Source organism: Ambystoma mexicanum, chromosome 8, assembly GCF_040938575.1.
Source record: "Ambystoma mexicanum isolate Mex_15411 chromosome 8, UKY_AmexF1_1, whole genome shotgun sequence".
In the NCBI taxonomy this organism is placed as follows: Eukaryota; Metazoa; Chordata; class Amphibia; order Caudata; family Ambystomatidae; genus Ambystoma; species Ambystoma mexicanum.
Genome location: NC_090929.1, coordinates 535,884,440 through 535,911,833, shown reverse-complemented (window position 1 = coordinate 535,911,833; position 27,394 = coordinate 535,884,440). Strand labels below are relative to the sequence as shown.

The 27,394-nt window shown below is 49.5% G+C and overlaps 1 protein-coding gene across 4 annotated transcripts in view; it reads left to right on the top strand.

The window, feature by feature from the left end:
• Nucleotides 1-27,394, top strand: part of WRAP73 (WD repeat containing, antisense to TP73) — a 1,098,908-nt gene that overhangs the window by 754,321 nt on the left and 317,193 nt on the right. For all 4 annotated transcript variants that reach the window (XM_069610231.1, XM_069610230.1, XM_069610233.1 and 1 more), the window contains 2 exons: nt 26,067-26,201; nt 26,297-26,374. In XM_069610231.1, the coding sequence (XP_069466332.1) occupies nt 26,067-26,201; nt 26,297-26,374 (213 nt within the window). The remainder of the gene's footprint in view (nt 1-26,066; nt 26,202-26,296; nt 26,375-27,394) is intronic.

The window sequence follows — 27,394 nt, the reverse complement described above, 5'->3', positions numbered from 1 at the left end:
TTTGCAAATACACAAAATGTGCTTTATTCACTTTGTCGACTTCAAATTACATTCCCATGTATGTTCTTATTTGCATTTTTCATCCACAATACCAACGTTCCAATACTGTTGGCTGTAGTGATTAGGTTTCCATGTTATCTATGTATTATGAATGGAATGTTATTGTAAAGCTCTGGGTTCACAGTGATGTCTCTGACATCTGGTGGTGTTCCAGTTGTTCCTTTATTGAAGTTCCAGTACATCTTTTAGGTTTATCTTGTCAAGTTCATCTGAGCTCCAGGCAAGATGCACCGACATCCTCTCGGGTAGGCTACATAACTCCAACTGACTCGCACAGAACTCTCAATCATACATCAACATTCGAAGGGATTGTGTCCTCCGATGTGTCCTCTTTGATAGATCATCTCCCAGCTTGCTGGCCTCGGAAATCTTTTTTCAGTAGAGGGCGCTGCGCGTCGACGTCCCTCAAGCCGATGTCCCTCGACGGCCTCCGTATCGGCGCCAATGTCACTACACGTATAAAGACTTGCACAGCGTCCGTTGCTCAGTTCCGTTTGTCCGTGCTTCGTGGGGCCTTGGAATATCGTTGCTTAGTTCTTCAGTCGAATATATCAATATATTCCTCGTGAATACCGACTCGTACTCGATGGCTTCCTCACCCGAACAGACGACTCCAAGGTCCGGCTTCAAAAAATGTCGAGACTGTGGAAAGAAAATGTCGTTGACGGATCCTCACAGGATCTGTTTGTGCTGCCTGGGAATCGAGCACCATTGTTCGGAGTGCGAGGACTGCATGTCCATGACGGCGAAAGCCTTGAAGGAGCGTAAGGGGAAGCTCGAGAGAGGTAAGGCAGTTAAAACTTCTTCAAAAGTTTCCTCGGCGGAGTCGAGACATTCATCTTCTCGCCATCATAAAAGACATCCTCGTTCTAGGTCTCGAAGCAGTTCACATCACTCTTCGAGATCTAAGCATTCAAAAAAGAGACGTCGAAGATCCCCTTCCTCGTCTTCGGCTTCTGTTTCCCCAAAAAGGGTCTCCTGCCCCACAAAACATAGCTCTCAGGCTGAGTGGGAGGAATTCAGGAAAAAGATGCTAAGCGTCTTCGAGAAAGCGGCCTCGACCACCTCGAAGACTGCTGAGGGTGATACCCTGGGTGAAAGACCCAAAAAATCAGAAAGCCGTGAGTCGCAGTACCCGGCGAAAGAAGCCACTCGAGAGCGTCACAAACCCTCGAGTAAAGGCAAAGTTGCGTCTTCAACGCCGTCGTCGAAGATCCCTTTGACACATAGATCGGCGTCGTCAACGCTGTTATCGAAGGGTTCTTCGCACAGGTCAGTCGAGTCGACGCCGAGAAAGGATAAACCCACGGCCACCTCACAGCCAGTGGCCATACCCAGAGCCTCGAGCACGAGAATGTCGTTGACAACCTCGAGTAGAATCCCGATACTCTTGAGTTCATCGAGGCCTCTACCACCTTTCTCGACGCCTTTTTCTATGGCTTTGAAGCCTTTAACGGCCGTGTCGACGACGTCAACATTTTCTCAGCAAATCATGACAAACCTGGCTCCTTCTGCTCTGGGAATGGGATTTATACCATTTTCAAGACCTGATCACTCCAGGGTCTTATCTTCTATCTATGAAGAAGGGGAGGAGTCGGATCAGGAAAGAAGTTTTGAGTTGCAGGGATCTGCAACTCCTGCAACAGAGAAATTTACCTCTGAGGAAGGTAGGTTGAAAGACCTCCATAAAACCCTACAGGAAGCAAGTGGGTTGGATACTTCCCCAGAAGTGGAATTTGCCACACCAGACCCAGGGGAAAATGCTGAAACCCCCTTATAGAGCCTTGATGGTAAGGATAATAGTTTATGGGATGGTCCACACCCTCACCTGCTTTTCAGCAAGACGACCTCACAGACATCTTGGTCAAAGGTCCACAGGAGGATCCTGTGGTGCCATTTCATGCGGCATTACAAAGGAGAATATTGGCAAACTGGGAAACACCTGAGGTAATCCTGGCAGTTACCAAAAAATGATCAGCTAAATATCGGGTGTCTTCTGCTGACCCTGAATATTTATCCAAACACCCAACTCTGGAGAGTCTGGTTGTTCAGGCAACTACTTCAGCAGGTAGTAAATCGGCTTACCTGACTGTTCCACAGGACAGAGATGATAAGAGATATGACTCTATGGCCAAAAAAGTATTTTCCGCATGTAGCATGACGTTGAAATCCATCAATGCTACTTGTACGCTCGCAAGGTTCTGCCACACGCTTTGGGAGTGTGCTTCATCAGCGGCTGACTGCCTCCCGGAGGGAGAAGAAAGGGAAGCGTTTCTCAACATCATTAAGGATGGTATGGACGCAATGTGCGAATCCCTTCAGACTGGCATCGATTCTGCTGACAGTATCAGCAGGGCCATGGCGGCAAGTACAACAACCAGGAGATTTGCTTGGTTGCGAAAGTCTGGTTTTGCTCCAGATGTGCAAAGCAGACTCTTGAATATGCCCTTTGACGGCTCTTCTTTGTTTGGTAAGAAGGCGGATAACAGTTTAGAAAAACTACAAACATCAAAGGCAGCAGCAAAATCCTTAGGAGCTGCAATCCGTCAGACACCATATCGCCCCTCAGGAACCTCTTGGAGAGGCAAGTCCTTTTGCTTCTATTCCGCGTTCGGAAAGGGCAGAGGACAGCCGGTTCAAAGGGGTCAGAAGAAATTCACCCGAGGTGGACGGGGTAAAAACACAAAAGCCGCAGCAGCAACAGGTGCCTCTTTACCCTCGGCATCTGCATCAGCCGCCTCCAAACCGCTCTGAGGACTCTCTTCACAAAACATCAGTAGGTACCAAGGGCCGGTACTCCCCCTACTCTCTCATACCGAAGAAAGACGGAGGACTGAGACCTATCTTGGACTTACGAGAATTGAACAAGTTCCTCAGGAAGGACAAGTTCAAGATGGTAACTCTCTCTCAGATCCTTCAGGCCCTCCAGCTCCAGGACTGGCTGGTATCTCTGGACCTCCAGGATGCTTATTTCCATGTGCCAATCCATCTCAAACACAGGAAATACCTGAGGTTCGCAATTGGTGGCTCTCATTATCAATTTCAAGTTCTGCCATTTGGGCTGACCTTCGCCCGAGGGTCTTCACCAAGCTAATGTCGGTAGTGGCTGCAAGTCTAAGGAGGGAAGGGATCCAAGTCTATCTACCCCTACCTGGACGATTGGCTGATCAGAGCTGTATCTCCGTAACAAGCTCAGATTCAGCTAGATTATGTCTGCCACTTCCTTCACAAACTGGGCTTCTCCCTCAATTTAAAGAAGTCACAGATGATACCATCACAGAGACTCCAGTTCATTGGAGCGGTCCTGGACACTTCCCTGGGAAAAGCCTCGCCACCAGAGGTGAGGGCTCAAGATATTCTGCAGATGGTCACCAAGTTTCAAAATGCCCAATGTCTCCCAGCCTTCAACTTTTTGAGGTTGCTAGGCCTCATGGCATCCTACATCTTCCTTGTGCCAGAGGCTCGCTTGAGAATGAGATCTCTTCAGTGGGCACTGAGAACTCAGTGGTCGCAATGCTCAGGGAGAATGACAGACTTCCTTCAGATTCCGGACAAGGTGGCTCGAGACCTTCAGTGGTGGGCCTGCCAGAAAAACATCTTGTCGGGAGAACTGTTTTGGCAACCATGGCCACAGATAACAGTAGTCACAGATGCCTCACTCACGGGGTGGGGAGCCCATACCAACAACTTGACAATCAGCGGTCGTTGGTCTCTATCGGAGTCCAGACTACATATCAACCTGTTCGAGCTGAGAGCAGTCAGACTAGCGCTGAAAGCTTTTCTGCCATCTGTACAAGGGAAAAATGTCCTGATAATGACGGACAACACAGTGGCCATGCACTACCTCAACCAAAGAGGAGGCGTAGGATCACTGCCACTGTGCAGAGAGGCAATGCAGCTCTGGTTTTGGGCAATTCAAGAAGGAATTTCTCTATCGGCAGTCCACCTAGCCGGAGGGAAGAACTTGACGGCGGACGCTCTGAGCAGGCAGGGCACAGTCTTCCACGAGTGGGAACTAGCTCAGGAAGTCCTTCAGCAGATCTTCGCCCTTTGGGGAACCCCTCAAGTGGATCTGTTTGCCACCAGTACCAAAAGAAAGTGCGATCTGTTTTGTTCAAGGGAATTTCCCCCGAGAGGAGCACTAGGGGACGCGTTCGTGGTGGACTGGGAGTTTCCACCAGTCCCTGTCATTCCTCAAATGATCAAGAGGTTGAGAAGATTTCAGAGAACTATGATCCTAATTGCCCCAGACTGGGCCAGGAGAACGTGGTACCCGGACCTTCTGGACATGTCCATGTGCCCTCCAATTCCTCTTCCACTCAAGGAGAATCTTCTCTCACAGAAGGGAGGTCAGGTTCTCCATCCAGACATCAGAACCCTCAACCTTCACACCTGGCTTCTGAAAGGTTGAGATACAAGGATTGGGACCTCCCTGATGACATCATGGAGGTGTTGCTTTCGGCCAGAAGGCCAGCAACACAGTCTTTATACCGCTGCCGTTGGAACAAGTTTTGCAGCTGGTGAAGAGAATATCGACCCCTTTTCATGTAGTACACCAACGGTGTTATCCTTTCTACTCTACTTGGCAAATCAGGCCTTCAAGTTGGCACTGTAAAAGGCTATCTCTCAGCGCTTTCAATCGTCAAGTGCACTGCGGAGGAACCTTTGTATTTCAAACTACCTCTAGTATTACAATTTCTCAAGGGATTAACTAATGTTTATCCTCCAAGACCATTCCAAGTTCCCTTATGGGACTTAAATTTAGTCTTAGATTTCCTAATGGGTACTCCATTCGAACCACTCCACTCTTGTTCGCTGATATTTCTCACTCTTAAAACTGTCCTATTGGTAGCATTAACATCTGCAAGGAGGGTGAGCGAATTACAAGCTCTTTCTTGTAAACCCCCCATACAATTTTCCATAAGGACAAAGTTGTCCTACAGGTGAAGCCTAATTTCCTCCCAAAGGTGGTTTCTGAATTTCACATCACTCAGAAAATTACCTTACCTTCGTTCTACCCTCCTCCCCATGCGGGCAAAGAGGAAGAAAGGCTACATAGGCTGGACCCAAGGCGAGCTCTGAGCTTTTACATCAGCAGACTGGCTAGGATTAGGCAAGCAGACCAACTATTTGTAGGATACTCGGGTCACAAGTTGGGACTACCCATGACAAAACAGACCATTTCCAGGTGGATTATTTTGGCCATTCTGGAATGTTACAAACTGGCAGGGAAAGAGCCACCCCAAAATCTTAAGGCTCATTCAACCAGGGGTATTGCAGCCTCTTCGGCCCTCCAAAGAGGGGTACCGGTCCGAGACATATGTGCGGCTGCCACATGGTCATCCGCACATACATTCACAACATTTTACAACCTGGATTCCTCCACTAGTCAAGAGACCAGATTTGGCAAAGCCGTATTACATTCGTTCATTCCTAAAAGGGATACATGACATTACTCCCACCTCCAATTACATGCCACTGCTATGGGAGTCTATCAAAGATGAGGAATACGTCGGAGGACGCAATCCCTTCGAAGAACAAGTTACTTCTTACCTTGTAACGTTCTTTCAATGGGATGTTCCTCCGACGTATTCCTTATCGCCCCTCCTATCCATCCCCACAGTAATACTTCCCTTGTGGTTGCAGTTTACGCTCCTTCAAGGTCAATAACCAATTCAAGCATGACTTATCTTATGCTACAAAATGGAACTGAGCAACGGATGCCGCACGTGGCTATTTATGGGCATGGTGACGTCGGCGCCGATACGGTGGCTGTCGAGGGACATCGACTCGGCGGACGTCGACACGCAGCGCCCTCTACAGAGAAAAAATTTCCGAGGACAGCAAGCTGGAGGCGAATTATCAAAGATAAGGAATACGTCGGAGGAACATCCCATCGAAAGAATGTTACAAGGTAAGAAGTAACTCGTTCATCTCACTTACCTTGAGGAGAATCCTGCTTCCATTCATCGCTCATCCGGTCCTGTGGATAGCATTACAGCGGTGTCATCTCCATCGTGGCACGCCGCATCCTGGGAGAAACGAACGACGGGAAAAGACATTAGTAAGCATTCTCGTATCCCGGTTTCCCCGAAAACCGCAAGAAGAGTCAAACGCTTACCTGGACTCGAGCTGCTCATGGTCCCTTCAGCTCTGGAGCACGCCATCGACCTGCAAAGGGAAAAGACAATACAGGTTAGCACATAAAGGACACAAAGGCGCAGCACATTGTGCTTTACTCACTGCACCTTATTCTCTCAGCCGGCAGTCACACAGGACAGTTCACCAAGAATCAACAAACCTACCTTGTGGCTTGAGTTACAACTAGCCCAGACTCATTGGGCCCGCACCAGTGAAGCAACTAGGTCGCGTAGCACCCACACCAACCGACGCACCCCTGCACCAAAGAGCAGGACGGAGAGCACACAACACAAGAAAGCAAGATGAGGAAAGGACATGGGGGAAGGTTTGGTCCGTAAGGGAAGTGGGGAGGGGTCAAGAAACCAGAGACAATAGTTTAAATCTGCAAATCTGTATTTCAGACCCAGTCCCCAGTCGAACAGATTCCAGGGAAGGGTTTGAGTTTGTGAGTGGTCCAAACAGGCTGAGTGGCATTCCTGTGGATATCAGGTGAGCGTTACAGCAATGGGGGAGTGTCTCCAGTTAGGACTGGACACTGCTGACAATATCAGCAGGTCCATGGCTTATAGCACCGTACTACGCAGTTGTGTGTGGTTGAGAAAGTCAGGCTTTGCACTGGATGTGCAGGCCAAACTCCCCAATATGTCTTTTGACGGCTCGAGGTTGTTCGGCAGCAAGGCGGATGAGAGTCTGTAGAAGCTGCAGACCTCCAAGGCAGCGGCTAAATCACTTAGAGCCTCCAAATGTGTCCACCTCAACAACAACCCTATTCAGGCTCAGGTCGCCCTTTTCGTTTATATTCCTCATTTGGAAAGGGAAGAGGACAGGCTGGACAAAGGGGACAGAAAAGATTCCCTCGTGGTAGACGAGGGAGGGGGTGCTAAATCAGCCCCAGCAGCGTCATCTTTACCCTCAGCCGCTGCTGCAGCCGCCGCCTCTAAGCCACTCTGAGGCCTTGACCCACAAGACCCCGGTGGGAGGCAGAATCTCTCAGCATCTGAATGAATGGCGAGGCATTACTTCAGATGCTTGGGCACTGGAAACAATTGGCCCAAGGTTACTGCCTTCCTTTTCAAAAAAGGCCTCAAGATCATGCACCGAGAGCCAACCCTGTCAAAATTCCAGATTCGCTCCTTGTGCTGTAAATTTTAACCCTGCTAGAGAAAGGTGCAATAGAACATGTACCTGTAGCAGAGAGCAACAAGGGTTGGTATTCCCCCTACTTTCTCATTCCCAAGAAGGACAGAGGATTGAGACCCATCTTGGATTTAAGAAATTTGAACAAATTCCTCAGGAAGAATAAGTTCAAAATGGTAACTTCAGGCTCTCCAACTCCAAGACTGGTTGGTATTATTGGACGTCCAGGATGCTTACTTTCATGTGCCAATCCATCTCAAGCACAGAAAATACCTGAGGTTCGTGGTTGGCGGTTCGATTTCTGCCATTGGGCTGACCTACGCCCAAGGGTTTTCACCAAACTGATGGCGGTAGTGGCAGCGAGTCTCAGGAGAGGGGGGGATTCACGTCTACCCATACCAGATGATTGGTTGATCAGGGCTTGTTCAACCGAACAGGCCCAGGAACATCTGAGTCACCTGCCACTCCCTACACAGACTGGGCTTCTCCCTCAATTACAAGAAGTCCTGTATGATATCATTCCAAAGACTCCAATTCATCGGAGCAGTCCTGGATACTTCCTCAGGAAAGCCTCCCCTCCCGAAGTGAGAGCTCAACACATTCTGCAGATGGTAACAAACTTCCAAAATGCCCAGCATCTGCCGGCCTTCGATTTTCTGAGGTTGCTCGGCCTCATGGCATCCTGCATTTTCCTGGTGCCAGAAGCCCGATTGAGAGTGAGATCCCTTCAATGGGCCCTCAGGACTCCGTGGTCCCAATTATCTTTGAATATGTCAGATCTTCTGCAAATACCGAGCAGAGTGGCTCACAACCTTCTATGGTGGACTTGCAGGGACAAAATTATCAAGGGACAGTCTTTTTGGCAACCATGGCCGGAGATAACCGTAGTGACTGATGCCTCACTCACGGGGTGGGGAGCCCACACCAACGAACTGACAATCAGTGGTCGTTGGTCTCAATCGGAGTCCAAACTACACATCAACCTTTTGGAGCTGAGGGCAATCAGACTAGCGCTGAAGGCCTTACTGCCCTCTGTACAGGGAAAGAATGTCCTGATAATGACAGACAACACAGTGGCAATGTACTACCTCAACTCAACCTTCTCTGTGAACTATCTAAAGTCCTGCTGAACGCCATCAGAGCTTGCTGTTCCTCGGCACCAGACTAAACGGTGGCTCCCCATCAGAGGAGAGACTAGCGGCCATTCAAGGGAAGGTACTGCAGCTGTCATTGGTGAAGATGGCCACGGTTTAGACCATCCAGTCTTTGCTGGGCATGATGCCCTGCATGTACCTCGTCCATCTCTGCAGGTTGCTGATGCCACCACTACAGGAATTCCTGTTGGATACAAGTGTCTGGGAAGTTTTCAGACAAGACCTCCCCCCACCCCCTCACAGAGGAGTTCCGGTAGGCGATCGAGTGCTGGGGGGTACCCTTTGACATTGCCCAGGAGATGGGATTTGAAACCCTGCAATACCACGAGACGGTCATCACGGACGCCTCTCTGGAAGTTTGGGGAGCTCACACCATCTACACGCCAGAGGTCTGTGGCTTCCGGAGGAGAAGGATCTGCACATCAACATCCTGTAGTTACGGGCAGTGTTCTGGGCCCTCAAGCCTTTGCTACCATCTCTGAGAGGCAAGGTGGGGACGATCTTCACGGACCTCACCTGAGTTCAGATAACTCCCCTGCCCTACTCCTGTCACCTACCCCCCTGCTCTCACCAGCGTGTCCTGTTGCCTCCTTCTCCTCCTCCCCAGTCTACACTCCACCCTTAACCTGACTGTCGATCTCCACTTAACTTCAGCTGGGTGCCTGCCTGGTCACTAGCCCTCATATTCTTACACCTACTCCCTGGCTCTCACCAGGGTGTCCTGTTGCCTCTTTCCCCCACTCACCCCCCCCCCCCTCTGCTGGCCTGCACTCCGTCTTGGTTTACACCACTAGTTATTGTCTGCCGGTTCCCCTCCCCTCTCCCCATTTAGTTCCGAACAACTCTTTCCCAGACCTCACCGGTCAGACCCCCATTCTCTTGCCCCCCTCATTCATCTCACCCCCTCACCTCTCTACCCCTCACCTCCACACTTACTCTCACCAGTATCCTTGGGTTAGGGAGGCCTCACCTCTCCCCAGTCTTGGTTCTCTTTCACCTCCCCTGACATGCGCGACCACTCTTTCTACCTTCCCCTACCTTCTTCTCCCCCTCCCCTCCCTTTTGCCCCTCCTCCTGTCCCTTTGCCTGTTCCTCATGACTATCTCCTCTCCTCCATTGCCCCCCTAGGCCTATCCACCCCCCTTCTACCCTCTCACCGTCCCAACCTCATCTATCCCCCCCATCATTGAATCCTCCAACATCTTCAGCGTTCCCCTCTGGAGTGCCAGATCCATTTGCAACAAGACTGCAGCTGTCCTTGATATGTTCCTTCGTCTTAACTTTCAATTCCTTTGTATAACCGAGACCTGTATCCCCCTCTTCAGCTCATCTGTACCCGCTTCCCTCACCACCTCCTCCTCCTTCTCTCGCGTCTTCCGCCCCTCAGGCCGTGGAGGCGGCAATGGTCTTCTTTTTCATCCTGATTGCCTATTTTCCTCCTGTCCTCTGTCTAACCCCGTCTTCCCTTCCTTCGAATAATTGTATAAATCTTTCTCATCCCCTCGCGCTATTTCTTTTTAAATCATCTACAGACCACCTGGCACTCTCTCCTCCTTCTATGATGATCTTGACACCCTCCTTTCCCTTCTCTCACCTTCCGCCTCCCCCCCTCACTGTGCTAGGTGACTTCAATCTTTATCTCTCCATTCCCCACCAACCCTCTCCTCTGCTGGCCATTCTTGACTCCTACCTCCTCACTTCTCTCCCTACTCCACCTATTTACTCCTCTGGATCCACTCTTGATCTTATCTTTGTCTCCTCTTTTTCCTCTTCTGTCTCCTCCCTTCCCGCCTACCTCTCCGATCACGCCTTACTCTCATTCTCTCTCACTCCCCCTCAATCTCCTACTTCTCCTACTTCTTTCTCTAGACGGGATCTCCGTAACTTCAACCCTTCTCTCTTTTTTGATACCTGTTCTTCCTATCTCCCCCCCTCTTTCTGACTTTTCCTCCCTCCCAGCTAATGATGCCCTATCCACTTTGTCCTCCACCCTCTCCACTTGTCTTGATCAACTCCACCCTCTCTCCTCTTTCCGCCCCTCCTGCAAACCTGCTCAACCCTGGCTTTCCCCTCACCTTCTCTCTATGCGCCGCTTTCTCCGTTGCCTTGAGCGACGCTGGCTCAAACACCGTTTGCCTGCCAACCAATTTTCTTACTTCTTACCACTCTCTTTATGACTCCTGCCTTAGTCTAACCAAACATTGTTACTTCTCAAATCTTCTCTACTCCCAAGCCTCTCAGCCTCATCAAATCTTTCAGGCACTAAATAGTCTTCTCTCTCCTCCTACTTCCGACTATTCACTTTCTTCTTCCCTCTCCTCTCCTGGCTTTGCTCATTTCTTCTCCAAGATACTCTCTCTCCGCCAACACATTGTGCTCCCCCTCTTACTCTCCTCCTTCCCCTCCTCGCATCAGCCCTTCCTACCTCATGTCTGACTTCACCCCATCACTTCTTTTGATGTCTCCCTCCTCCTGTCTAAAACTCACCCTACAGCTGCCCCCTCTGATCCCATCCCTACCCTTCTTATCCCCAAAATCTACCCTCTTCTAATTCCCTACCTCACCTCCTTCAACACGTCTCATCTGCCACCTTTCCTTCTGCCTTTAAACATGCTACTATCATCCCAATACTGAAAAAGCCATCCGCTAACCCCCTCCTTGCATCCAACTTTCATCCCATCTCTCTTCTAGCGTTCCTTTCTAAGCTTTATGAACGCCTCGTTTACTCTCACCTCTCTACCTTTGTTTCCAACCTCCCACTCCTCCCCCCTCCGCAATCCGGGTTTCGTCCTAAACATTCCACTGAATCTGCTCTTACCTCTATTCTCAATTCCCTTCTCACTGCACACTACTCAAAGCAATCCTCCATTCTTATTCTTCTTAACCTCTATGCCGCCTTTGACACTGTCGATCACCGCTTACTCCTCAATAGTCTCTCCTCTTTCAGTCTTAGAGGCTCTGTTCTCGACTGGCTCTCCTCCTACCTCTCTAATCGTTCTTTCACCGTCCCTTGGGGCGGCCGTTTCTCCCCTACACACTCCCTTGACTTTGGGGTTCCCCAAGGTTCTGTGCTTGGCCCTTTCCTCTTTTCACTGTATACCTCCCTTCTTGCCCCTATTATCTCTTCCTTTGATATCTCTCACCATTTCTATCCTGATGATATCCAACTTTACCTCTCCTTCTCCTCCTTCACTCCTGACATCCACCTCAAACTATCCTCTTTTCTTACAGCTATCAAAAACTGGATGTCTTCCCACTTTCTCTACCTCAACACTGATGACTGAAGTCTTATTCTTCCCTGCCAACACACTTCCTCCTCCCTCCCCCCTTCTATCTTCTTTCCCCCCTTCCAATCTTCCCTTCTCATCCTCTGCTCGTAACCTTGGCCTCTACTTCAACTCTAACCTCTCATTTACTCTCCACATCTCTCTTACCTCCCGAGCCTGTCGCGATCAACTCTTCAATGTTTGCAAAATCCGATTTTCCCTCACCTTCCATGCTACCAAACTCTTAATTTCATCCCTCATCTTTTCCTGTCTATTTTACTGTGCTGCTCTCCTCTTTGGCCTCCCTGCCTCTTACCTTGCTCCCCTCAAATCCCTCTATCACTCTGCTATCCATCTCTTTGCTTTCTCTCCCCTCTAGATTCCATCTCCTCTTCGCTCTCTTCACTTGGCTGGCTTCCCTTTCATTCCTAACTTAAATTCAACTTCCTCTGCCTCGTTTTTAAATCTCTTCACGACCTTGCCCCTCCCTACCTCTCCACCCTCCTCTCTTTCTATACTCCCTCTCGCCTTCTACGTTCTGCTGATCTAATCCTCCTCTCTGTTACTCCTCCACCCTGTGCCCCTTACCGCTTCTGATCCTTTCAGCTCCTCGCCCCCTACATTGGAACGCTCTACCTCTCCATATCCGTTCCATCTTCTCCTACCCCTCCTCCTTAAAATCTCATCTTCATCCTCCTTCCTGACCCTCCTTTCACTCTCTTCTTACTTTTCCTCCATTTCTCTCATTCCTTGTCCTCCGCTAATTGTTGTGCATACTGTTAATGATTGTTTGATTCTAGTTTGATATTCATGCTTCTATTGAAAATGTTGTTGTTGTAATGTAAAGGACTTTGGTGTAAACCGATACATAAAATGTAATGAATACAAATACAATAGCACCACCATGTTATACATCGGGAAGCAGGGGAGCACCCCATCGCCAGCACTCTCCAAGGAAGCTCGGGATTTGTGGCATTGTGCCATCGGACAGGGGTTGTTCCTCATCCCGTTCCACCTGGCAGGCATCAAGAACACCATCGTCGACTCCCTCAGCAGGGTGCTGCGCTCCTGCCACTAGTGGGAACTTGGTCAGGATCAGGTGGACCGTCTGTTTGGCAAATGGGGCAGACCTACAAAAATGATATTTAAAAAAATAATAAACTTGCCAAGGCGGCGAAGTCAGAATGCCAGAAGTTTGCCAGCAATTCTATCAACTGAAGAGCATGGGGGACGCATTCTCCTTCACATGGGAACGTCTGTTTCTGTACGCCTTTCCCAGTTTCCTCTCTTGCTACGTATGATCAACACACTCAGACAGTGTTGGTACAAGATGATACTCATCGCCCCGGGATGTCTGAGGCAGATTTGGTATCTGGACCTACTCAGCCTGTCAGGGTCGCCTCCAATCAAGTTGCCTACTTCCGGATCTGCTCACCAGGGAGAGGGCTACAATCCCTAATCACAACCCAGGATCGCTCAACCTGAAGGCATGGCTCCTGCAGCCTTAGAGTTTGGAGATTGAGCTGCCAGTGTACTGCACGGAGGTCCTTAGCAAAAGCTTGTCTGGCTCACACATCCATCAAGGTACACTTGGTGGCCATCACATGCTACACCGGATCCCTGGGAAGATCCTCACTGTGGTCCCACAGACTAGTCAATGAGTTTCTCAAGGGGCTTTTTTTGATCTTTTCCTCCGGTAAAGGCACCTGTCTTAGCATGGGAACTCTACATGGTCCTTACAAGACCATGGGGGAACCTTTCGAGCCTATGCATCAAGCCCCTAAAGATTCTCTTGTGGAAGACTGCATTCCTTGTGGCCATCACCTCATCCAGACGAGTGGGTGAGATTCAGGCCCTATCCTGCAAGCATCCATATCTGACTTTCCACGAATTAAGGGTGGTACTGCATACACACCCCACTTTCAGGCCGAAGATTCAGTCGGAATTCCACCTCAACAAGCCTTTAGTGTTGCCTGTTTTCTTCCCGAATCCTTTGCCGGCAGAGAGGACCTTGCATTCGCTGGACGTTGCTTGTGCCTTGAAACTCTACGTGGCACGCATAAATAGTTTTCGGAAGACTTCTCAACTGTTTGTGAACTTTGCACCTGTGACTCCTGGGAAGGCCTTGTTCAAGGTTTCCATCTCAAGATGGCTCTCCGACTGCCTCATGAACTGTCATCGCCTGGTTAACTGGCCTCTGCCGAGCCATCCGAGAGCTCATTCCACCAGAGCGATCGCGTGTCATGATGCCTACCCCCGGGGACCCAGACCAAGTCCAGCAACCCCGGAAGCAGGCATCAAGTTACCCCAAGCAAGCCCAACAACCCCCGCTAGGGGCTATTTGGGTGCAGTCCTCGCGCCTATGGCGCCAGGCTCATATGGAGAGTCAGTCCTGGCACCAGGCTCATAGATCAAAACTTACCTGATGCAGACCATGCTGCAAACTTACCTGATGCAGACTATGCTGCAAGAGCTCCAGGCCAAACGAGGTTTGGCAGGGACTATTTTACCTAGGGACTATTTTTTTACTCAGGTGGGGCTGGGGAGGAATACTTACCTGGGACTACTTTGGAGGCTATTTAAACCACGCCCGAAGAGCAGCACACGCTTCGCGTTATTCTGCATCCAGCAGCGTAACGCTCACCGTGCCTGCAAGTCAGCATCCAGTCTTCTGCCACGCCCACCTCGAGTTTGGAGCTCCTAGAAAAAGGAAGAAAGAAGGAGAAAAGGTTAGAACAAGAGCAATACCTTTGATCCTAACCTGAATTCCCGATCCATCTCGCCTTCGAGCTGGAAAAAAGAAGTTATTTTATGCGCGTCGCCTCGCCTGCTGCAGCGCCGCGCTGAACTCACCGGCCTTCGCAGAATCTTCACATTCCACCGCATCGTCCTGCATGTTCCCGCCGCACTTTGGCACCTAGGGAGAAGACAAGAACAGCAAGGTGAGCCAAGGGAATACACAGAGGAATACCCCCCATAGACTTACCTGATTTTACCACCGGGGGTACTATTCTTCTTCACGGGTCGGCGCAGCTTCCACTGCATCCTAGCCGAACCCCGGCCCCTAAGGGGAAACAAAAGGACAGCAAGGTGAAACAAGGGACTAACAAGGGGAACCCTCCTCACCACAAAAAGACTTACCTGATTTTACCGCCGGAGGTATTATTCCCCGAGACTTCATACTTTCTCTCAGCGCCTGAATAAGGGAGAAAGCAAAAGGTTACATATGGACATTATTTTATCGAACTGTGTTGGATAATACAAATCCTTATCAGAACATTACCGGTTGCCACGAGGAACTCTTCAGTTAGGGTCAAGCTGCAAGGAATCGGACAAGAGTGAAAGTCGGGCACTTGAACTCTTACGAACTACATAGTTACGGCGTCTTGCCGGGAATATCTGAGTCAATCTTGTCCTGGAACTCACCAATTCCTTCGAGCCAGTGAAGCAACTGGTTATCTACACGCCCCTGCGCTCAATGCAGGATGGAGAGCTCATCTTTTCAAATCATCAGGTGAGACTATAAGAGGGGACATCCAAGGTGATCAGTGGGGAGAACAGCGGGGTGGGGGATTTACGCTCAACTCCACGGGTGGTTAATTCCCTTTCTCCATTTGCAGAAGAATATTCCTACGGGCCAAGCAAACGAAGCTAGGTGGGCCATTCCATTCCGTCAATTCGGCCCTACGTGTCACATTGGTGGAGACCGCAGCAGTCCAGTCCAGATCGATGCCTCTGTGGGAGCCAGGTGAGTGTAACATCGCGGGGATGACGGCGTTCCTATCTGGTGTGCCCCTGCTCTGACATGGAGGTCCATGCATACCTTCACCAAGTTCTACTGCGTCGACTGGGATTCATGGGAGGAGTCCAGAGTTGGCCAGGCAGTGCTACGTGACCTGTTCGCTTGAGGTGTCTGTTCCAGGGGTAAGTGTTAATTGCTTCCTTTGAGCCTTGTCACCTCCCGTGATAATATGGCATTTATAACGCACCTGTACACAACTGTTTCTATGCTCAACAAGACAAGGATGGGGAACAGAGGGAGGACAAAACAATCCTACTAGGCCTTGTCATTCAGATTGCGCAAGTGCAGGGAAGTGTTAGGGGAGAAGTGCCAAGGGAGTCTGGGGGAGTGGTGAAGTACAGGTTACTCAGTAAGTGCAGCCAGCAGGTGGCTCAAAAGTGCAGAGCAGGGACTCTAGGGTTGCAGATACAGACCATAAGTGCTGGGGGAGCCCGGAGGCAGTGCTAGGTCAACTGGACATGCAGGAGCCTGGGCCCAGGTTCACAGGGTCGCCAGGTGACCAGTGTGTGGAGCAGTCGGGACATCAGGTGGTCAGCCAGTCCAGGGCCTGATCAGTGATAACCAGGTTATCACAGAAGCAATTGAGCAGGATGGATGGTTGACTGTATCAAAAGCAGAAGAAAGATTGAGGACAGAAGGTTAGAGTCAAGATTTGAGAGCAGGTCTTTACTGGTTTTTCAGGAGAGCAGTTTCCGTGCTTCGTGCAGTTCTGAAACCAGACTGGCGGTCGTGGAGACAACCAACAGATTCAGTGTGTAGATTGAGCTGGGAGATGGCCAGCTTTATCAAGGGTTTGCCCAGAAAAGGAGTGATGGAGATTGGGTGATAGTTAGCCGTAGAGGATGGATCAGCATAGGGCTTCTTTAGAAGGGTGTGCACAAGGGAGTGCTTCTGGGGGGAAAAAATGGGGGGGGGGTTCCAGTGGCAAAGGAGTGATTGCAGAAATCAGCCATGGCTGGAGCAAGGGTGTCAATGTGGTCCTTGATGGTTCTGGATGAGCAGGGGAGAACCTGCTTTGACAAGGCTTTCATAGATTGGTTTTGTCTAGAAACGTTATCTGGATTGGGAAAGGAGGAGGAGCGACAGCCACAGGCGAGCTAGGAGTGGAGGAGGAGGACGAGGAGGAGGAGGAGGTGGTGGTAGAGGAAGAGAGGGTGGACAGCAGATCCTGAGTTTTAGTGATGAAATGAGAAGCCAAGGTCGTGCAAAGGGATTGGGAGGTAACATGCGAAGGAGAGACTGCAGCAGGATGAGCCAGCTCCTTGCAGATTTTGAAGAATTTGCCCGAGTTAGCAGCCTCAGAGACGCAGGCTTGGATGTGGGCTCTCTTCTGTGTTGCCTTTGGAGCAGGTAGCAGGCCATTTTGTCAAGGGGTGTGCCTGATGCCCTCTACTTCCTCTCAGCCACCCTACACTCGCGTTTAAGGGTGACGAGGTCAGAATTGTACCAAGAGTTGCACTTGGATTTGGGCTTCAAGCAGATCCTCATGATGGGGGCCAGGGCATCAAGAGTGTTAGTGATAGAGACGAAGGTTAGATAGGGCTGTCATGGTGTGAGTGAGCCAAAGTTGCAGAAGGAGGAGCAAAAGCAGCAGCGAAAGCCTCAACTGACACACGCTTCATGGGTCAGATGACCGAGAAGGTAGGTGGCAGTGGTGGAGTCGGCTTGACCTGAGGGGTAGAGAGGAAAGGAGAAAGTAATCACTCCAGCAGAGATGAGTGGTAAGGGGGTTAGAGGAGGGGAGGTCAGAGGAGATCAGAACATTCACAGTGTGCCCTGCAAAGTGAGTCAGGCCAGAGGGAAGAATAGAGAGAGTGTGTCACAGAGTTGCGAAAGAGTCCTGAAGAAGGGCAAGGAGCATCCAGGTGGATGTTCAGGTCTCTGAGAAGAAGTTGAGAAGTAGAGGTCAGCCCACTCAGAGAGGAAGAGGGCGTCCTGGCCAGGTAGCCTGCAGATAAGTGGCCACAGTGAGAGAGAGAGGCCAGGAGATAGAGAGCCTGCAGGCCAGGCATTCAAAGGAGGAGTTATCCTGCATAGGAATGATAGAAGCAGGGATCCACTCCGAGAAGATCAAGGCTACACCACCACTGGGTCGTCAAAACTTGTGGCAGAACTGGCCGTGAACCAAGTGAGACAGAGTGCATTCAAATCAAGTTCTTCCAGGAGACAACAGATATCAGAGGAGTGTTTGACAGCTGAGCAAGAGTTGAAAGTAGCGATGTGGAGCAGGTTTCCCCCTTTGAAAAACTTCTGTGGAGGGGTACAGGTCGGAGGTACGCCCTGCGGATGTGTTGGAGGTGCCCAAGGATGGGCAGGGGGAGGAGGAGAAGGCAGGGTAGTCGGAGAGGAGGAAGAGGGTGCCAGAGCAGTGGCGGAGGATGGAGACAACGGGGTGGCCAGAGAATAAGTGGAGGGTGCCATAGATGTGGCAGAAGATGGAGGCGGCATAGAAGCCAGATAGGGGAAAGAAGGGATAGCAGGAGAGGAAAAGTAGTTGATGAAGCGTGGGAAGAGTTTGTCAAAAAGTAGGTGGTTGGCCTGAGGGCCCTGGACCAAGACAGTGCCGTTTAAGTAGACATTAATGATGGTAATGATGGTCTTGGACGAGTGGAAGGGGGCCAGGAGGGCCTCCCACCGGGTGCCACCATTAATGGGAGAAGGGGAAAAAGGCGAGAGAACAGATACCATATGGAGGGTCCATAGGCTGGGGAGGGACCGACAAAGATGATGTTGGTATGGGTCTGTCTGCAGGAAGCGCAGGTGTAGGTATCAGCGATAGGAAGGCCTGGGTTGGAGACCAGGATGTCCTTTTTGAGCTTGTTACTGCAAGACTTAATGAGAGGGATGGGAGAGCAGTTAGAGAAGATTGGAGAGACGGAGAGCACCATGAGGATGCAGAGAGCTAGAAGGGGTGTGGTGAGTGGGGGCTAGCGCTGGGGAGCATGCAGGGGGGACAAAAAGGGGGATACAAAAGGAGGGGTCAAAAAATGGACAAATAGCAACGGACCCGAGAAATCAGATGCAATACATAGTCAATGGCAAAGTACAACCCACAATAGGGAACCTAGAAGAAAAGGATGTAGATGCAAAGAACCAACAACAAAGCACAGAGTGCAGCAGGGTACCTAGAAGGGAAGGAGGACAGAGCCAACAGAAAACCACAGAGCGCAGCAGGCGACCTAGATTGGAAGAAGCAATCAGTGTAGTGTGACGCAAAGAACCGTGGGGAACAGCACAATAACAGAGCAAATGAGAAAAGAACAAAATGAGAGCAAAGGATAACGCACAAAGGTCAATCACAAAAGGAACCTAGAAGTAAAGAATGTACACAACAGGAATGCAAGCAATGTAATGTAAGCCAACAACCGTGGAGAAACAAAAATGCCAAGAACAGTACACACTAGATCAAGGGAGGGAGCTAAAATGAGAGGGGGGAGAGACCACAGGGAATGCAGGGTCGTAAAATGGGAGGGAATGCAGCGACTAAGAGGAGGGGAGGGGTGCACGCGGCCAGGTAGAGAGGGGGCACACGTGGCCTAAGGTGCGGGGAGGGAAGCGCAAGCGGCCCAAGTTGACTGGTTGTCTAATGTTGTACTGCTGTGTATTCATTATTCATGAGCATGTGCATCCCTGCCAGACCCCATTCTGGAGAAGGTTTGTTACTTAATTGTAACTATTGTTCTCCAGCATGAGTCTGGCATGGATTCACATGCGAACCCTCCCTCCGGCCCTTCTGCAGCTCTTCTTGGTCATACTGCCACTTTACGTGCTTACCAAATCTGAAGATGGCTGCCAGATGTGGGGTTTAGGGAGAGGATGGTCATTGGATGGTGAGGTATGACCGAGGACAGTGATTGGTTTAGAGGCAAAATAGTTTTAAAGTGAAACGTTTTTTTCTTTTACCGAGGACCCAGCCTGATGATGGGGAACATTCATGGGCATGTGAATCCATGCCAGACCCATGCCGGAGAACAATAGTTACATGGAAATACCTTAAACCATAATAACCAATAAGGCAAACGGACAAAACCATCAAAGGTGGGAGAGTGAGCAAAAGCTCGCGGATGAGAAGTCCTGGCAGGAGAGTATACCAGGCAACTGGAAAGTGTGATTTCAGAAAGTCTAGCAGAAGAATGTACCAGGATGTTTCAAATGTATAAAAGGAATCCTGGTAATAAAATGCACCAGTTAAGTTGGAAGTGAATAGGATACTAGGATTAGCCAGCAGACTGTGTTTTAAAAAACGTGGGAACAAACATCTTGGCAGGAGAGTACACGAGCTATCCCAACCATACATAAAGACAATCGGCTTGAAGATAACTTTAGTTGTTAATCAAAAGGGACGTCAAGAACTGTCATTTGTAAACCCATAAAGTGTAGACGAATCCAGGGGAAGGAAAGAACCCTTTGTAACAAGGATAGTTATCCTTAAAGGTGTGTTTTGTTTAAGTTATACATTACTTTTCACCATTCTTCTGAACATTTGCAAGACACTCGAGGCCAAAGACATCCTTTTTACTTTAGAATTCGTGTGTTTGGAGTGTGAGGATCAGAATAGTACTTTGGACATTTTTTGATTTGGACATTCTGACACGACAGATCCTTAGCTTTAAGTTTAGGTAGGGAAACTCCGCTAGTGCAGGGACGGCAAGGCCTTGCCCCAATCATTTTACGTTCTGATAAGTCTTTAGCCAAAATCATATCTATCTTGTGTCCGAATATCATTCCTGACTCCTCACACACAAACCATGGAAAAGCAAGCACACCAGTGAGCCCTCTGGTTGGCGGAATTCTGAGCACGGCTACATAATGCCCACCAGCAATTTCTCTATACATAGCACAGATTCATAGCACCAGATATTTGCCAAAAAGCTGCATGTGGTGTTTAGGAAGTAGGGTCAGGCACTTTAAGTGCATAAAGGTCAAGGATTAATGCAATATTATTTTGCTAAATGTGCCAGCAATGGGAGCTCATTAAAAAGTATCCATCTTGGGACCAGCTCAGGAGGGCTCCTCCTCTATTGCGGTTTGTTGCTAATGGATAAAAAGTTACTTTACTTTAATATGACTTTGATCTTGAACATTTACATTCAACAAATCAGAGAATACTTTCCCCTAAAGAGTAAATGCATTTCTAGATATATCAGTGAAGGATCAAGTTAAGACATTAGAGTGCTATTTAGAAACACACCTTCGAATGGATTGTGTCCTTCAACGTATTCCACATCTTTGACATGTAATGTCCGCAGCTGTGCACTTCGGAAACTTTTTTTCGGCAGAGGGCGTCCTGCGTCGATGGCGTCGGGTCTATGTCCCTCAAAGGCCTCTGCCGAGGGCGATGTCAACGGATGTTATAAATAGGACGCATGGCGCCCATAGCCTCAGTTGTTTTTTTCCGGGAACGTATTGCTTGGTGTTACTCGGCGTGCCTCTTGTGTTCATGCCGGGACTGCAAGTCCAAGATGTCGCTCACCAACCCGCACCGCATTTGTTTGTGGTGCCTGGGCGAGTCGCACGACACAGATGACTCTCCGAAATGCCAGTCGCTGACTGCCAAGGCCTTGCAGGAGCGGAAGGGGAAGCTTGAGGCAGCTAGGGGGCTCATGCGGAATCGTCATACAAGAGGCTCATGGCAAGGGTCTCGGAGTATCTGGGCTGGTCCAGTCCTCCTGAAAACTTTGTGCAGGATGATCTAACAGCATTCTTAGAGCAAGGTCCGTCCTCTGACCCGGTTTTACCATTTCATCTCACCTTGCAGAAAGGGGTGGCAGCTGCTTGGCAGACCCCGGAATCTCTTCCCGCTGTTAATACATCTTTGACTAAGAAAAACTGCCCTTCCGTTAGCGACCCCAGCTATTTATCTGCTCACCCCACTCCCGAGAGTTTTGTGGTTCAGGCGGCTACGGCCACCTCGAGGCAGGAGCCGTACCCTACTATCCCTCTGGAAAAGGACGACAAGTGCTTCGATGGTTGGGCCCAGAAGGTATTTTCTGCTGGGAGCATGGCATTTAAATCGACCAACTCCACTTGTGCCTTGGCAAGGTTTTCACACACTCTTGGAACTGTTTCGTTAGCGGCTGAGCATATTCCCGAGGGGGAAGAAAGGGATGGGTTCCTTGCTCTCGTGAAGGACGGCAAGGATGCCATGTGCGAATCCCTTCAGTCGGGTTTGGATACGGCCGACAGTGTTAGCCGATCCATAGCTGCGAGCACTGTCATACGCAGATTTGTGTGGTTGCGGATGTCGGATTTTGCTCCGGATGTGCAGGCCCGTCTTCTCAACATGCCCTTTGATGGCGCACATTTGTTTGGCGGCAAGGCTGACGAGAGCCTTGAGAGGTTGCAGACCTCGAAAGCTGCAGCTAAATCTTTGAGTGCAGCACCTTTCGTCAGCCTCTGCCTTTTCGTCCTAGGGGACAGAAATGAAGGGGAGGTTCTTTTTGTTACTACTCCTCCTTTGGTAGAACGAGAGGGGTCACCAGTCTAAGGCGCCAGCAAAAAAGTACCGGTGGTGATCGGGGAAATCATGGTGCCAAAGCCGCTCAGGCAGCTGCCTCTTTGCCTTCAGGCACTGCTGCAGCCGCTTCCAAACAGACATGAGGCCATTTCCCATGGTTCGTCGGTTGGGGGCAGACTGTCTCAGCATCTCGAAGAGTGGCGTGCCATTACTTCAGATGCGTGGGTTCTGGATACCATAGCCCATGGCTACTGCCTACCCTTCCTTCAGCGGCCTTGCGACAAGCCACCGGGGAAACTCTCTTTGAAGCTTCCGGATCCACTCCTTACGCAGGAAATCTTGTCCCTGCTGGAAAAAGGCGCTATAGAACTGGTGCCTGTAGCGGAGAGGAACAAGGGATGGTATTCCCCTTATTTTTTTATCCCAAAGAAAGACTGGGGATTGAGACCCATAATGGACTTGCGTTGGTTGAACTAACTTCTCTGTAAGGACAAGTTCAAGATGGTCACTCTTTCTCAAGTCCTCCAGGCCCTTCAACTTCAGGATTGGTTGGTGTCTCTGGACCTCAAGGATGCTTACTTTCATGTGCCGATCCATCCCGCGCACACAGTACCTGAGGTTTGCGGCTGGCGACTCGCACTTTCAGTTTCGGGTCCTGCCGTTCGGATTGACCTCCGCCCGAGGGTCTTCACCAAGCTAATGGTGGTGGTGGCAGCGTAACTCGGGCGAGGGGGGATTAACCTCTACCCCTACCTGGATGACTGGCTGATCCAAGCGCTCTCTCCCGAGCAAGCATTGGATCTTCTCGGTCTCACCTGCTGCACCCTCCACAGGCTGGGCTTCTCCCTGAATTTCAAGAAGTCTCAACTGACACCTTCCCAACAGCTCCAGTACATCAAGGCTGTGTTAGACACATCCTTGGAAGTGTTCGCCTCCCAAGGTAAGAGCTCATCACACTGTGCAGATGGGGGACAATTTTCAACATGCCCAGAGTCTCCCGGCATTCAAATTCTTAAGGTTGCTTGGCCTCATGGCATCCTGCATTTTTCTGGTGCCAGAGCCCAGGCTGCGGATGAGATCCCTGCAGTGGGTCCTCAAGATGCAGTGGTCACAGTTCTCCGGCAAGATGTTGGATCCCGTTCCGATTACACTCTCGGTCTCCCAGGATCTTCTGTGGTGGGCCAACAAAGGGAACCTAATGAAGGGGGAAACTTTTTGGCAACCATGGCCGGAGGTGACTGTAGTGACAGATGCTTCCCTCACAGGATGGGGCGCTCATGCCAACGATTTGACAGCCATCGCTCGTTGGTCTCCGTCGGAGTCCAAACTCCACATCAATCTGTTATAGCTGAGGGCCATCAGTCTAGCCCTGAAGGCTTTTCTGCCTTCTGTACGGGGGAGGAGTGTCCTGATCATGACGGACAACACAGTGGCCATGCATTACCTCAACAAAAAAGGGGGGTAGGGTCACTCCCATTGTGCAGAGAGGCAATGCAGCTCTGGTTCGGGGCCATCCAGCAGGAAATTTCGATCTCAGCAGTACATCTGGCCAGAGATGAAAATGCAGTGGCGGACGCTCTGAGCAGGCAGAGCACGATCTCTCGCGAGTGGGAGTTGGCTTGGAAAGTCCGTCAGATCTTCCGCCCTTTGGGGAACCCCGGAAGTGGATCTCTTCGCCACCAGTGTCAACCGGAAGTGCAAGCGATTCTGCTCAAGGGAATTTCCTCCAAGAGGAGCCTAGGAGACGTGTTTGTGGTGGATTGGTCATTCCCACTGTTGTATGCGTTGCAAAGGTTATGGAGGTTCGGTTCCCACATGATCCTCATTACTCCAGATTGGGCCAGAAGAGCGTGGTACCCGGACCTTCTAGAAATGTCCATCTGCCCTCCACACCGTCTTCCCTACCGAGAGGATCTGCTCTTGCGCATGAGGAGGGAGGGAGGGGGGGGGATCAGGTTCTCCATCCAGAGGTCAAGACACTCCTACCTCAACCTTTCAGATACCAAGCGTGAAGGTTAAGGATTGGGGCCTCCCGGATGACGTTATGGAGGTGTTGCTTTGGGCCAGGCGGCCTGCAACAAAATCCCTGTACCATTGCTGTTGGCGAAAGATCTGCAACTAGTGCAGAGATCACAATGTTGATCCTTTTCAGTGCTCCATTCTTATGGTTTTGTCCTTCTTACTTTCTTTTGCCCACAGGGGCCTTCCAAGTGGGTACCATTAAAGGTTACCTGGCGACGCTGTCTATCTTTAAGCGCTCATCCGAAGAATGTTCTTAATTTAAGATTCCTTTGATTTCTCAGTTTCTTAACGGACTGGCTAATGTATTCCTGCCGTCCCCTTTCCAGGTGCCGGTTTGGGATTTGAATTTGGTTTTGAAATTTCTCATGGGTGCTCTGTTTGAACCTTTGCTCTCTTGTCCTTTGAGATTACTGTCCTTCAAGACTGTGTTCTTGGTTGCGGTTACTTCCGCTCGCAGAGTGAGTGAATTGCAGGCACTTTCATCTGAGCCACCCTTTACTGTGTTTCACAAGGATAGGGTTGTACTGCGAGTATGTCCTTCTTTTCTACCTAAGGTAGTATCTGAATAGCATTTGAGTCAAAAGGTGGTTCTTCCATCTTTCTACCCTCCTCATCCTGGTAAGGAAGAGAAGCGACTCCATCAGTTGGATCCTTGGAGAGCTCTGAGCTTTTACATTTCTAGCATGTCCAGGGTTAGAGTGGACGATCAACTCTTTGTGGGATATGCTGGACACCGATTGGGCCAGGCTGTTACCAAACAGACCTTGTCCAGGTGGATTATCCTCACCATTACGGAGTGTTACCGATTGGCGAGTAAGGACCCTCCATGAAGGGTTGCGAGCTCATTCCACTAGATGCGTGGCTACCTCCACCGCGCTCCAGCGGGGTGTTCCTATTCGGAATATTTGTGATGCCGCTACATGGGCTTCAATCCACACCTTTTGTCAAACATTATTCCCTGGATACAATCCATGGCCAGGATATGGCCTTTTGGAAGGCGGTTCTTTATTCCGCAATCTAATTGGGTTCTCTAAATTATTTTCCCTTCTCCATTTACTTGTACTGCTTTGGGAGTCTGGCAAAGATGTGGAATACGTTGGAGGACACAATCCGTTCAAAGAACAAGTTACTTACTAACTGTTAACGTTCTTTCGACTGGATGTTCCTCTAACGTATTCCACATCGCCCTCCCAGCCTGCCCCTCAGGAGAATTTCCTATGCGATTGCAGCTTCCGTTTCCGCAAGGCTAAGTACAGTCAAGCAGGTATGAGACTGGTGCCACACGTTCTGAGGGAAGCAACTTAAACTGAGGCTACGGGCGCTGTGTGTCCTATTTATAACATCTGGAGACGTCGCCCTCGACAGAGGCCTTCGAGGGACATCAACCCGACGCCATCGACGCAAGACGCCCTCTGCCGAAAAAGTTTCCGAAGTGCACAGCTGTGGACATTACATGTCAAAGATGTGGAATGTGTTGGAGGAACATCCATTCGAAAGAAAGTTACCAGTTGGTAAGTAACTTGTTCTTTTCCTGCATTGTCTGTTTCCTTATTAGTAAATGCAATGTTTCTGTTTTATTTTGAATATTTATGGAGCACAAACCTAGCTATGAGAAACAGAGCTGTATACCATTAGGGCGTAAAGACATACAGTAGATGGTCTTGCAACATAGCATTTCTTATTGGCATGCTCTGTGTGGTCCGGGAATAGCTGACATTAACAGTTAGTGGGCAACACGTAACATTGCTAAAAGGGATGGTCTGGAATGTGACAGTAGTGTGGGCTGTAAGGGCAGACTGGGTGCATCATATGGGGTTGTGAAGAAGGTGCTTTTTGAAACTGTGGGTCTTGGTTTCCTTTCTGAATTGCACGAGTGTTACGAGTCGGTTGCATAGTATAAGTTATTTGCAGTGTTTTGATAAAGGCAAGGGTACGTAGAGTGTATCATTCTGTTGCTTGAATTGTCTCCCTACCGTTTGTTTTCCAGTGTATTTTTGACATTTATATTCAACCTCTTTTTGTTGCAGTACAAGATTTTGCTTTACTCACTGGATGGTCGATTGCTGTCAACATTTCGTGCTTATGAATGGTCTCTGGGTATCAAGTCTGTCACCTGGAGCCCCAGCAGTCAATTCTTGGCAATCGGCAGTTATGATGAAAAGGTTATAGGATCGTTAAAGCTGTTGTGTTGGAAATCTGCACCAATGTTTGTCGCGATACTCTAGTATTCACTGGTAAAATTGCTTCTTTATATTAGGTGCGAATTCTGAACCATGTGACATGGAAGCCAATTACAGAGCTTGAACATACCTCAACAATTGTAAACCCAAAGATAGTAAGTACAGATTCACTGAATTCAAATTTTTTCCCTAAATGATATAGTAGTATTTCTGGAGGGGAGTTGTAATGTACTTTTACCAAAACCAATTTTCATTTAAGTGTATTCTTGAATTATGTATTATAAATATAGGTGCAACCGTATCAGAAACTACAAAACAGTTTGGGATGGGAGACACACTTTTTTTTTTCCATAAAACCTGACACTCCTGTGTCACTTCCCTTTTCCTCCATACTATTGGGTTGCCGTTTTAGGTTGGGGCACAGGACCGGAGCATTGTTTAGTAGCAGCATTCATTTTCAAAAGCATTGTCGAAACACAAGGACACACACCCTATTTCCCAAGTATGGGACCATCCTCGTGCATTTTGCCTGTCCAAACTGTCTGACCATTTCTTCTATCTTGACTGCACTGGAGATTCACGCGGCAACTGTGCTTCCCTGTGCCTAAATGCATTTTATTTTTTTTCTTAGGATGTCCCAAACCTATTCCCTTGGATGTGTTGGTTCGGCCTATGTGACATTTTTCCTCTTCCTGACCAGTATTCCCTCTTTCTGGATTACCTCAGACTTGACAGTGCCTAGATGCTTATTCGCCCTCATTATGAGACCGGCGGTAGCCATCCCAGTAAAACCGGCAGGTTGCTACCAACGGACCTGTAGTGAATTACTGGTGCCAGATTTGCCGGATTTACCAGGGCATTACAACCCCGGTGGTCGGTAAATCGGGCGCCGGCAATTCTGTTAATCCCCTGGGGATCGCAGAAACGCTGGCACCATGTTGTAAACTCTGCGGCAAACCTGGCGGGCGGAACGGCACCCCCGGTACAGTTTTACCGGCACCATTAATTCCAGACCGACAAACATGTAATGAGGGCCATTGTCTTCTGTATTACATTGCCATTCTGGTCTTTACATGCAGAAAGCAGACCTTCAATCAAGAACCTACAGAGCAATCGACAACCTTTCTTGGTTTGCAAAAAAAAAAAGTAAATGCCCCTTCTCAGGCTCCATGTGT